Consider the following 13,435-nt stretch of genomic DNA (forward strand, 5'->3'; position numbering starts at 1 on the left):
TTGGAAGTATCAATGCTTTCTGCTGCAACACAACAGAAAGAAGAATAAGGAGATGCATGAAAGTTCTTAACATTATTTATTTTTAAACTGATCATAACAGTGAAGCAAAGCAGCACATACATACTTCATGTCCTCATGCAGAAGATGAAGCAAAATATTAGACCACAGCACACAGGTGATTTTTGCAGTTCTTTGGGATAGACTGGGTAAAGAAAGAGGAGGCAAGAGGCAGAGATGGAAAAAGATGAGGTTAGACGGGTGAAAGTATGAAAATGATGGGACAGGGAAGGAAATGGAAGGCAAATGAGAGGTAACACTGATGGAGTCTAATTACAATGAAAAAGGGGGCTGAGGACAAATGTAATAGACTAAAGTAATGTCAGGGCTTTGGCAAATCCTTTGGATACCTTGCAGTTTAGTGGTTTGACCTTACCTCTTTCTCCTCTCCTACCCTGGTTCTCTGTGATGTTGCTTATCTCTGGATGGGAAGTCCTGGGGCCTCGAACGTAGAAGAGACTGTTTTCTCTCTGGGACCTTTATTAACTTTGCCTCCCTTGCCATTTACTGCCTCTTCTCCTGTTTTTGTTACAAAATTGGATACAGTGTCTAGAACAGTTGCGTGGGATGATACAATTATTTATACTCTTATTCTGTTCTTATTTCCATTTATTTGTTGTTTTAGCTGTATTCTCACTGTCTTGTGAGAATGGTAGTGTTCATTTTAGGAGTTCTGAGGCTTCCCTTGTCCTGTAAGTCCAGTAAAGTGCAGTGAGAACTTTTCCCTAGGGACCAAAGCAGAGGTCCAGCCTGGTAAACTAGGATCAATCATATGATATGGCTAATCCATTACAACTCTGTAAAGTAAATGTGGAAGCTGATCTGAGCTGTGCCTTTTGTAGAAAAAGATCAAGCAAAATTTATGAGCCAGATTTGCTTTGGTGCATTTGCAGGAGCATCACAGACTTAGGCAGCAGTGTTGTCTGTTCTCCTGTGCAATTACTGCAATTTTCTGTGGTTTGCACAGCAAACAAGCCTGACTTCCTCATTTAAGATGTAAGACTTTAAATCTCATTTGGTAGGACTTTGAATTGAAATGTTAGCCATTTTGAAAAAAATGAACCAGCTACTGACCAAAATTACTTTTCTTGTTTCTCTGTACAGGAAGTCACCAAATCTGTGCAGCCCCTTCTGCTGGGGAGAATAATAGCTTCCTATGATCCAGACAACTCTGATGAAAGATCCATAGCCTACTACCTGGCCATTGGCTTGTGCCTTCTCTTTTTTGTGAGAACACTGCTTATACACCCTGCTGTATTCGGTCTTCATCACATTGGAATGCAAATGAGGATAGCTATGTTTAGCTTGATTTATAAGAAGGTAATTGTTTCATTTACCCTCTAAGCCAAACCTCTGTGTGTAGTCTGTGTAACTTCTAGGCTAGTTTGTTAAAAGATTGATAGTTTTGTTAAGGTACACATAGTACACGGAATAATAATGTGGCTAATAGTTTCTGACAGCTCTTAATTTCCCAGTTCAGAGAATTAAATACCTGTCTACAGCTGGTTTGCTGAAATCAACCTCTGTGAGTTCAGACTTGCTGCATATGTGGTGAGATGCCTTAATTGTTTCACTAGTGTGCTCCTGTTAAAAATGTGTACTGCAAAAGAAGAATAACAGGGTGGTGGCCAAATATCTTCAGGAGAGAATCAGAGGTGAAGATATAAACAATAAATGTGACATTGAGGGGATTGAGTTTGAATGCTGCTGTGTGACATCGCTATAGCATGAAGAGTCAACAGATATTGGCCAATCACCTGTTCAAAAATACAAAGATTTTAGAAGTTTCTTTGTTTTACCTATACCCAAAGACGATAATATAAACAAACATGTTAATTATTCTAGGATAAAGCTCATGGTGAAAGCATCTTTCAAAAATATTTGTCAATAGAGGCAACAGTAGGAGATTTTTGAAGGTGCACAGCAGCACACAGCATGCATGCTTAATTAAAACTCGTATTTGCATATATATCTATATCCATAAAATATTCAACAGGAAGCAAGGACTAAGTCAATACATCAATATTTTTTAAAGCAATTTAATGGCTATCTTGAATTTGAGGGACATAAACAACAAGCTTAATGAGATTTTCTTTGTAGCATAAACAGATAAGTGGATTATTACTAATACTGCTGCACCATTGTTTATAATTTTTTAAAAAATTTTATTATGTTTTATGGGGATAACTTAGTTTTTCTTTGGTTTTGTTTTCTCTTACAGATCCTAAAACTGTCAAGCAGAGTTCTGGATAAAATAAGTACTGGACAATTGGTTAGTCTCCTTTCCAACAATCTGAACAAATTTGATGAGGTGCGTCATCAGTTGTTTAATTCACTTGGTGATCCATCAAATACAAATGTCAAGCTGTTCATGACAGATATTAAGGAAGGAAGGAGCATAAATGAAGAACTGCACTGAGTGCTCTTTGTAGACTAAATAGTCATTCATTACCTCAGGAAAATGTGTTGGCACGTAATCATAGAAGTGCTCATTCTGATACTTATGAAATTCTTTATCTCCTATGCTGATTAGAAGAGGGTACCTGAAAAGCAGTTACATCATAAAAACATGTTTGTTCTTCAGTCCAGTGAGAACCTGCCAGGAAATCTCTGGGTTAAACAGTTGGTTTCATAGAAATCAGAACTTCCTGGTTCAAACCTTCCATCCTACTTCCTGATGACCATATCTTTTTACTGAGGTGACCCAGTCCATTTCTGTCATTGAACAAGTGGTGAGGTTTAGCCTCCTGTTCCTTTTATTACCCAGCCCACTTAAAAGGGATTGTTCATGTAAGACTACATTAGGAAGTTAGACAACCATTTTAGAAAATCTTAGAAAGTCTTCTGTAAAACTTCTCTTTTGTTAGGGACTACACTAAATCCCTCCTAATGCCTTTAGAAATTGGAAATTCTATTAACTTCTGTTCATGTGTGTTCAATTGGCCCTTTGGTAGTATAAGATTTCATTCTCATGAAGGGCACAAGATCAGGGAGACTGTAGAGGCTTGGGTGGGACTGCAGGGTGTGTTTACCTTAAGCACTGTATGACTGTATAGAGTAATGTCAGCTAGTGCTGCACAAGTTAAGACAAGTGGTCTGTCATTGCAGCAGTGTTGCTGCAGCAACACAGACCCCTGTGTTCCTGATCACAGGATTCACTCCAAAATCTCCTGAATGAGGACTGCATTGAACTAGTTGTGTTCATACAACAGTCATCTCTACACCAAAGTAATTTTTGCCTTCTATATAAGATTAGAACACTCTCAGAAGATTCTTACATGTATTTTTCTCATCTTACAGTGGTTAGAAAAGGCAGCATTGATGCTAAATTTGGTTTACTTTTACAATGCTGTGACTTTTCCTCATGCATATAGGTGACAAAGAGACAGTTGCAGATTGAACTTTGCCTTAGAAAAATCAAAGTTTAGGTGCAGAATGTATATGTAATGCTGCCCTGTCATCATAATTAACACCCAGAATGCTATGTGCTTAGGATCACAAGGCTTCCTTTATAAACCTGTTTTTCTACTGGAAATATTTGTACCATTCTTCACTATATTTTTCAAAGTGTCACTTGAATGACTACTTCATGTCGTTTTCAGAGCAAATCTCTAACTCTTTTTTTTTTTTCTTCTGTGGCTTTTCATAGGGTCTTGCTCTGGCTCATTTTGTATGGATTGCACCATTACAAGTGGTACTGCTGATGGGATTGCTCTGGGATATGTTAGAAGCTTCTGCATTTTCTGGACTTGCTCTTCTAATAGTCATGGTCTTAGTCCAAGCCTGGCTGGGACAAATGATGATGAAATACAGGTGACAAGAATGTTTTAAAATATTTCAACATATTTTCCTGAAACACATTGGTTAAGGGACTCTAGTTATGAGAGTGTTTCTGTGTATGGAAAGTTACAGACAAAATATCACTTATTTAGCAGCAGGTGTCTAAACTTGAAAAAAAATGAAAAGTCATGGAATAAATAGTGATAAAATTAGATTTAGCATTAAATCTATAATTTTTAGAATCAAAACCCTTATTAGTTACTTGATCCATTCTTTTTGGGGTTTTACTTTCTCCTTTAAAAACAATTATTTGATTTCCAACAATTTCTTCTACATTCTTCAGAATAATTCTGTTAAAGTAAACATTTTAAGCAGAGGCATATATGGAAGCTCTTCTCATAGGATCTAATGAGATACAAGCTAATGATACAGGATGAAAAAGGTGAAGATTGACCTACTGCCTTTTTTCTTTGTAGGAATAAGAGAGCAGGAAAGATCAATGAGAGACTTGTCATCACCTCAGAAGTAATTGAAAATATACAGTCAGTTAAAGCCTACTGTTGGGAGGATGCAATGGAAAAAATGATTGAAAACATCCGTGAGTAAGTGTACTCATTTGTTACATAAATTTTTGTATGTGCTCAGAAAAAAAAATTAGGTGGCTATGAACATCATGTCATGTTAGTTAAGAAGTAAAGCAACAATTATTAATCCTCAATAAACTAACCATGCATTCCCACACCGCTGCTTGGGGGTTTTTCCCAATTTTTTTTTTCAAGTTTACTATGGAGGTGAGATTTTTTTAATTTCTTTTATTTACTTCCTCATTTGTTATAAAGATGTTTCAATGGTTAGTTTGTGCAGGTAAAACAATTGTGGGATCTGTGTTTGCTTTCTGGCCAACCCTGTCTTCATCTTAAAACAAAAAGCCCTTTTGTGATGGTTACTTAAGGCTTAACAGACATCCCTATTCTGTGGTGAAGGAAACAATATGAATCCTGTGCAGCCATTTTCTGAGAAATGCAATAAAGCTGGTTATAAAATTTGCATGCAATCTGTAAAAGGAGTAAAGTAGCATAGATTGACATGTTTGTCCTGCACATCTACATTAACATTTATTGTCTGTAGATGGCCTTGTAGAATGCTTATCTCCTCAACTAATGCAAGGATTGAACTGTAACTCCTGTAAAGGAGAAAGGAGGTAAAAGTTAGCTGGGACCTGTGGGAAGGAAGTCCTTGTCACCAGCAAGGAGTTCAGGGGAAAGGGAGAAGTGACATTGATTGATGGGCAATGCTGCATTAAAACTCTCCCATGTGTCCCGTGTGTTTGTTTAGTCCTTTACAGAGAAATAAAATTCTGTGGCAGGTGTGTGATTGGGAAAATAAAAGAAATAAAAGTGTCATATTATCATGTAAATAACAGACATAAAATTATATTGTTCCACAAACACCTTCTTGTTCAGCTGCTTTCTGAAAGACAATCCAGGGAAAGTGAAGCGTTCTTTACCTTTACAATTTCTAATTATTTACTATAAACAATCAGAGAAACTCAGTCTGAATCCAGGTCATGAGTGCTAGCTAGAGGATGGAATAGTTTAGGATTCCTCTGATGTCACTAGTCACATGTATTGCTTTTAGGAAATTTGAGAGCACATTATGCTAGAAAATCCTCTAGAAATTAATTAAATAAATTAATATCCACAAACTGGTCTCAGAAACCTGGAAATTGGACTGTTATTTTATTATCTATATTTTCTACAATAATTTATAGTAAATTTTGTCATGCTGGAGGTAATTTTTATTGCATGATGCATGGATTTTTAAAAGACAAGAATGCTAGCAATATTCCAAGATCAGAGTACTTCTCCTATGAAGAAAGGCTGAGATAAATGAAATTATTCAGCTTAGAGAAGAAAAGGCATTGGGCAAACCTTATTGTGGCCTTTCAGTACCTGAAGGGAGTCTACAAGAAATCAGTAGAGGGACATTTTGCAAGGGTACATAATGATAGGAAAAAGGGGAGTGGCTTTGAACTGAAGGAGGGTAGATTTAGATTAGATATTAAGAAGCAGTTCTTCCCTGTGAAGGTGTTGAGGCTCTGGCAGAGGTTGCCCAGAAAAGCTGTGGATGCCTCATCCCTGGAAGTGTTCAAGGTCAGGCTGGAGGGGCTTGAAGTAGCCTGGAGGGTTGGAACTGGTTGATCTTTAAGGTCCCTTCCACCCCAAACCATCCTATAATTCTATGCTTCTTCTGTATTTTTTTTAAGTCATCCAGCAGGTCACTCAGTGAAGACATCACCAGAGCGAGTCAGCCCAGGAATATCAGAGTTTCAATCAAATTTGCCTTGTGGAATCAGCTCTGCAGGACCTCCCAGTCATTTGGCTTGCTAAGCTGCTAGGAAACAAGACCTTGTGCTTGGAGCCATGTCTGTGTTTTAGCCAGTGTGTAATAACTCAGCCATCACAGACCCATTTTTGTATGATGGCTTTTTCTGATACAAACCAGTTTATTTATCTTCAGAGACACCAATATGGGCTGTCTACTCCGCCCTCTTAAGTCTGCACTGAAAATCACACAACTTTACATAAAGCTAAGGAATTCGAGCTTATGTATTAGTACTGGTTCCTGCAGCATCACTCCAAAACCAGGCACACACTGGTCTGTGCACTCTGTATATGCACAAGGCTTCTTGGGTCCCTCATATTTTTTTCCAAGTACCCACATTGCATCAGCAAGACCTGTCCCAAGTAAGTGTGTGATCTCCAGAGCTTCTAATTCTGTATCACAGGCAGAACCACCTCGGGGAAACTTTTGCTTGAGGCTGCATCAGTCTGTAGCTGGTACTTGGGGGCATACTGAAAAAGGTGTTAGTGCTTTCATTCTCCCTCTTTGGAGTAGGGCTGTGTTTTTCAGCACTGGGGGGCTTTTTGGTAAATTCTAGCCAGAAATTTATGTGGGACTGGATGAGCACCAAGTCCCAAAATCTTTGTTATCTCTATTTGGTGCTGTCACTCACAGTTTCATACAAGATCTGGAGGGACTTACAAGACCCTTCCTCCAAGGCAGTAGCTCTATCATGGTGGTGATAGCTTGCAATGTCTGGTTAATTCATTCAGGCTTCTCTTGTGAAGTACAGACTTAACAAGAAATTCTAGGCACTGCTCTAAAACGGGCTGAACTCAAATTTTCTGTCAGGGATTTTTAAGATCTCTTTGGCTGGCAAAAGCTGGTAAGATGCTGGACACATGTACAACTGTCATGCATGTGTGATGGGGAGCTGAAGGGTGTTTCACACAGCACTGATGTGGATGAACTTTGGATGCAGACACTGGGTCACTATGAGAAGACATATAAAGGTTGTGGTGCTCAACCTTGCAACACCAGGTATTGCCATCAGCAATGTGACTGTAAACTTCTGCATGGTATTCCAGTGGTCACAGCACTCACCCAGTGAATGGGTATCTTGGGGTCTAGTACATTTCTAGCCCCAGTTAACTGCTCTTGCAGGAGAGCAACTGCTCTGGCACTGCAGCAGAGATGCTTCTGTCCAGGCAAAACTAAGCTCCAGGGCACCTGGGAGATGTAAGATGAACAGGGTCAAAATGAGAGCAGCCAAAAGAAATCTTCAGCACTGTGAGTTAGAGCTATAAACTCAGAGAATTATTTATATCCCCTGGATTATTTATCTTTTTATTTAATTGCTTGCTGTAAGATGCATGGACCTTGTGAAAACAGCTAGGAGTAATCACTGATTGCATTCCTGAGTGCACAGGAGTCAGTAAGTCAGTCTTCTCTGTAAACTGGGCTTCTATGGAGAAAGGAGGGTGGAGAGCAGACTCCCTGCCTTCCGCCTCTTCAAAGTGAGGTTAAGTGGCACCTTAATTCACAGGTGAAGCCATTAGTAAGTTGCCATGAAAAAGAAGATGATTTTATAACCAGATTGTCTATTGTAAGGTTTCTTATGGTAGCATATAACAAAAGTGGCATTTCAAAGTATCTTTTTTTTCTAGAGGAGTTATGCATCAAAATGAATATAGGATGATGCTTCTGGGAGTACATCACATATCACAGTGTTAGATGCTTGAGGTTGATTGTACCAGGAATTGTAGAGGTTGTGGCTTATTCAGTATGTAAATCATGACAGGTTATTGTTACCTTGTCTAACATCTCTGAACATTGATATCAAAATTTGACTCTGATATTTTAGGCCCAAAAATGGTTTTAAGTCTTACTTTTTAAGCTGCAATTCTATAAAATAAGAAGCATCAGTGAGCCTCTGAGTTAATTGTTCTGCCAACAGTTCCATCCAAAATATTTGTAAGTTGTAAACTGAAGTCCTACACTATTTTTTTACTTTTTAAATTTTTTAAAAACAATTATTATTTTTTTAACAGAACTGAACTGAAGCTTACCCGAAAAGCTGCTTATGTGAGATATTTCAACAGCTCAGCCTTCTTCTTCTCGGGCTTTTTTGTGGTGTTCTTAGCTGTGCTTCCGTATGCTGTGACGAAAGGAATTATTCTCCGAAAAATATTTACCACCATTTCCTTCTGCATTGTTCTTCGAATGACAGTGACCAGGCAGTTTCCCGGCTCTGTACAGACCTGGTATGACTCTATTGGAGCAATAAACAAAATACAGGTAGGGTACACAGACCAAAATCTTCCCAAGTACGTAAGCTAATTCTTTATATCATGTTATCTTGTCAGCTGATCAGCAAAAGCACACAGCACTTATGCAGACTTTTTGAATATATGTTGCTTTGACTAAACACCATGAAGTGTTATTATAAATCTTGATATTGTTCCCCAGGCAGCATAACCACACAAGTCTCATGCTGCCTACTTGCTGGTTTTTGTTTGTTTTTTTTTTTTAACAGTGGCATTTATTTAGTTATCCTCATTGCAGAACAAGAAACTTATAAAAATCATGACTTGTGGTGCTTAAGAGATGTTTTTCCTTCAGAAAAGGAAGTTCAAAATTAGTACATGTTTTATATAGCATGGCTTCCAGGAGCTGCAGTCACAGATCTATTTTTTTGGATATTAGTGGCAACAACAGCAGGAGACTGTGCATTTTATTCAAATGTGCATCTCATTCATTATGAGTAGAAAACATAATTACCAGTCAAATAATTATTACTCACCTTACCTACTGAGATCAATTGCTCATGTACCAGCATGAGAGGCTTATCTGCAGAGTAAAATCAGGGTGGATTCTCATTAACTCTGTCTTTTTTATCCGCTGTTCTGAAATTACTCCCTAGGAAGAGAATCCTTACACTGTTTTGGGGTGAAATTTTAGACCTTTTTCATTGTGTATTTATAGATGTGGGGTTTTTTTGTAGAACATAGATTTTATTATTTTTAGTTTGATAAATATAGCTAATACAGAACCTAATGATCTTAATCAGTCTAGAATAAGAAGTAGGTGTAGGATTTTTATGATTTTCAACTGGGCAGGAAATTCAAGAAATCTGGCCATAAACTGTTCTAATTGATATTCAGAAGGCTGCTTTGTTAGGTCCCATTATGGGCTTTCCTTATGCTCTCAGATTCCCGAGGCATTAGTGGAAGTATCCTGCCTCTCCTGTTTCCTGGAAGAGTGTGTTCTATGCCCTGGACACAGTCACAGAGCTGGCAAACCCAGTTGTCACAACATTGCCCTCATTTCACTGAATGCTTGTCTTTGGAGTTATTAGCAAATGGTTGCTCCAGAATCCATACATAATCATCTGTTTGTGGCAAGTTCAGTATAGTCCCCACAGACAGACAGGACAGAATCCCAGAACAACAAAGCCTTTTACTAGTCTTATGACTAGTAAATATAAATAAATAAGAATAATAAGCATAAATAAGAATACATAAATAAAAATGTAATAAGAATAATAAAGCACTCGTGCATCTCTGGTTTAATTTCCACATCAGTTTCAAGAGCTGACTGGGCCAGGTATATCCCCTGGGTTATTTTCACATGTTTCAGAATCAGTGTGCTCTCTGACTATCACTGCTCCAGGAACTCCACTGGATGACTCCTTTGTTATGAAATCATAGCTATAATTTCCTTTTTTTTTCCTTTTTTTTTTTTTCATAAACCATGTGTGTGATGCCTTCAAGTTTTTCAGTTCCTGCTCCTTCAATCAGCTGCTTAATTGTTATGCCAACAGAACCCTTTTCTTGTTCTACTTGGAAAATTTGCAAGTGTACTATTGAGAACAGATTACCCCATGAGTCTACTTAGTTTTTCCATTGTATTACCCATATAGATCTACTTACTTCCACATATGATTTCAAAAAGTAGAATTTGGAAGAGATGATATCTACAGACATATAATCTTAATAAAATAATGGAATAGAGAAGCTGTCTTTCCTACATTAGCATAGGCTTATTCTTATTTCCCAATGCTATCCCAGAAGGCAACATGAGCACTGGGCTGCTGACTTGTGTCATTTGAAATTACATCAGTGCTACACTTGCCAGGATCATTATCTGCCTTTTGTTTTTGTTGGTAGAGAGATCATTCCAACTCTTTTAAACTCTTGCAGTTTTGGAAAAGGGAGATACCAGCATGGAGCTGCTTTGTTTCACTGTTTAGCAGAGTACAACCTTCTACATCTTACTCCAAAATCCAAGGTTTATTTGAAAAGGGTTAAAATCAGAGGGGTGATCTTGCCATACACAAGTCCTGAAAGACAAACAAGTGCCAAGTTTTGATATTCTTTCGAAATCAGAACCAAATACCTTTATGGCTTTGTTTTCACTAGCAATTAAATAATTGGTGGTTTCAAAAACATTTCCTTCTGCATCCAAAAATGTTGTATAATTCATATTTATGCCTCTTGCTGAAAGTGCTGTAATGCAAAAGTGCCACCAGAAATATTAGTGCTCCATGTAGGCAAATATGAACTGTTTTGTGTGATATGATGTTGTCCCTTTCATCTGTTTCATCTGCTTTCATGGTATTTCTAGGATTTCTTGCTGAAAAAAGAATATAAAGCTTTGGAATATAATCTAACAACTACTGGGGTTGAGCTGGACAAAGTAACAGCTTTTTGGGATGAGGTTGGTACTTTTACCCAAACTATATTAAAACACAGAATGTTGCTTGTTTTTTTTTTTTTGTTGTGGTTTTGGTTTTTTTTGTTTGTTTGTTTGTTTTTTGTTTTGGTTTGGTTTTTTTCCTTTTTTTTAAAGTATTTGCCATGATGCTCTCTAAAAAGAGCATCTTACATTTTAACTAAGTTTAGCTCTCAGCAGGTTAGGAATACTTAGCAGGTAATTAATGCATGATATCAAATTATCCACAGTTGAGAAACTTTGGAAGAAACCTTTTATCTGTTAAGGCCTGTAATTAGTAGTTACTACTGACTTAGGTAAGCATGTAAACAGGATCAGCCTATGGCATGTATAAAGTTGGAAAACTTTATACATAAATTCTGTAATAAGCAATTTTTGTTAGTGTCCACAAATTTTGGCACAAGTCCAATACATACATTTTAAAAAGGTACATTTGAAAATATAATGAGTATTTTATTGATAGTCAAAGTACCATGAGAAAAGTAAGTTCATATGTTTTCATAAATCCATAACACTATCTACATCTCTGCATATGAAAGTTTTATTTATTTTTAATGTACATCAAATATATATCCATGTATGTTGCAGGGAATTGGAGAGCTGTTTGTAAAAGCAAACCAGGAAAACAACAACAGCAAAGCTCCTAGCACTGACAGCAATCTCTTCTTCAGTAATTTTCCCCTCCATGCCTCTCCTGTTCTTCAGGATATAAATTTCAAGATTGAGAAGGGGCAGCTATTAGCTGTTTCTGGATCTACTGGAGCAGGCAAGGTATTTCTGTTTCTGCTGGTTCAACAAGAGTCCTAATGACTACAAGGAATAATATTGTGTTATTACCTGTATTGTTACCTGTATTTTTACTGTATTCTTGCTATCCTGGGCTTGCTGCAGAAATGATGGCTGAAGGAAAAAGTATGGATAATCTGCAAGTTTTACTAAAACAGTTATTTTAAGTTTTATACCATGGCCAATATGAGATAGAGTTTGCTGGATATTTTTTTTAATTAGAAGGTTGCAGAATTATAAGGAAATAGCAATTTAATGACAAAATGTTTTCCTATTGGAAGTAAAAGGAAATTTTACAGGAGTAATGCAGACTGAAACCTAAAGTTAAGGCTCATGGTGAGACTCTCCCTGCCTTAAAAAAAAAGAAGAATATAGAATAGATATTCTGACAGCTCAGTGTATTAGAAAGCATTTTTCCCTGCCTTGCCAACATTTTAAGGAAAAAGCTAGACACAAGATGGTTTGTAACCTGACAAGGCTGACAGGAATATAGCCAGGTATGTGTGCCCTGGACATGTGATGTACCTGATCACTTAGCTCTGGCTCCTATAGAGCCACTCTTGGGCTTCCTGAGACCTAAGTGAAAGCCTGGGGAGATGCTGCTGAAACTGGTGGTTTCCTTTGAAAAGTTGTGGTTTAGATTATTCATCATTTTTCTACCCCAAAATATTATCAGTGCATTTAGTTTGCAGATGACACATCTAATTAACATCATTAATATAAAATGAGTTGAACTGTGATACTTTTATTCACTTTGAACAGCAAGTAATTACCTGAGTCTTGTTGAGTCTTTCATCTTCACTGGTTTGTTTGAGGAGATGTGTAAGTTAAAACAAATGTTCATTATGCTTTTCCTGTTTAATAATTATAGGTGAAAATATTACGATTTCTTTTACTTGCATGGGGCAAAATCTTTGGCCTGTTGGAGTCAATGAAAAAGAACCCATTAATTTCAGTATGATCAAGGCTTCTTATTTTTCACTAATGATCCCCACAAGAGAAAGCAAGGGACTCAGAACATGAGATTGTCCTCAAGATGATGTGTTAAGGAGCATTTTTCTGTGATACTTTTGAATTAACAGAATAGTTCATCTACTGCTATTGCTAATGCTGGAAATTGTAACATAGGAATGTGAACTAGAAAATGCTGAAGGATGTATGTATATCTCCTTTATTCTGGTACCTAGGAAATTGAGGAAAATTCAGATTACACTGAACATACTATGTGAGTTTATACATACAAAAAAAATTAATTTTTAAAGGCAATAAAAATAAAAGCCTTATAATATTAACTCAAAAAGTTAATATTACAGAAGTCAAAAAATAAGGTTTGCCTCCCACCCACCACCCCCCCTGCCATTCCTTTACACCTTCTTAATTTAAGAGTTCCTTCATGGTGCTTGAGGCTGTTTCTGTATATTCCAGGAATTGCCAGGTCTGTGAAACAGACTGCACAATTTTATCTATATTAACTATTTAATCTGTAACAGGTATGGAGCATGACGTCAGCTCTTCAACATTGCTCAGTATGAGATAGGATTTGTTTCGGTTTTGTTTTTTAATTTGTGTTACGTGGCACAAGATGCAGTGGTTCATCATCCAGTGTACAAAACATACCAACCAGCAAGGCTGGGAACTTCTTACTCAGCATCTGGGAAAAGTCAGATTCTGGTATAAGGGAAGGAATCTCATCAGACTCCCCCAGTATATTGCATAACTCACAAAAGGATCTCTG

The 13,435-nt window shown here is 37.2% G+C and overlaps 1 protein-coding gene across 3 annotated transcripts in view; it reads left to right on the forward strand.

Moving 5' to 3' along the window:
- The window catches only part of CFTR (CF transmembrane conductance regulator), an 84,796-nt gene that overhangs the window by 17,353 nt on the left and 54,008 nt on the right, over positions 1-13,435 (forward strand). For 2 of the 3 annotated variants that reach the window (XM_056481872.1, XM_056481874.1), the window contains exons 4-10: positions 1,162-1,377; positions 2,279-2,368; positions 3,707-3,870; positions 4,314-4,439; positions 8,232-8,478; positions 10,807-10,899; positions 11,503-11,685. In XM_056481872.1, the coding sequence (XP_056337847.1) occupies positions 1,162-1,377; positions 2,279-2,368; positions 3,707-3,870; positions 4,314-4,439; positions 8,232-8,478; positions 10,807-10,899; positions 11,503-11,685 (1,119 nt within the window). The remainder of the gene's footprint in view (positions 1-1,161; positions 1,378-2,278; positions 2,369-3,706; positions 3,871-4,313; positions 4,440-8,231; positions 8,479-10,806; positions 10,900-11,502; positions 11,686-13,435) is intronic. The other variant, XM_056481873.1, reaches the window with a different exon arrangement.

This window comes from Oenanthe melanoleuca, chromosome 1A, assembly GCF_029582105.1.
Source record: "Oenanthe melanoleuca isolate GR-GAL-2019-014 chromosome 1A, OMel1.0, whole genome shotgun sequence".
NCBI lineage: Eukaryota > Metazoa > Chordata > Aves > Passeriformes > Muscicapidae > Oenanthe > Oenanthe melanoleuca.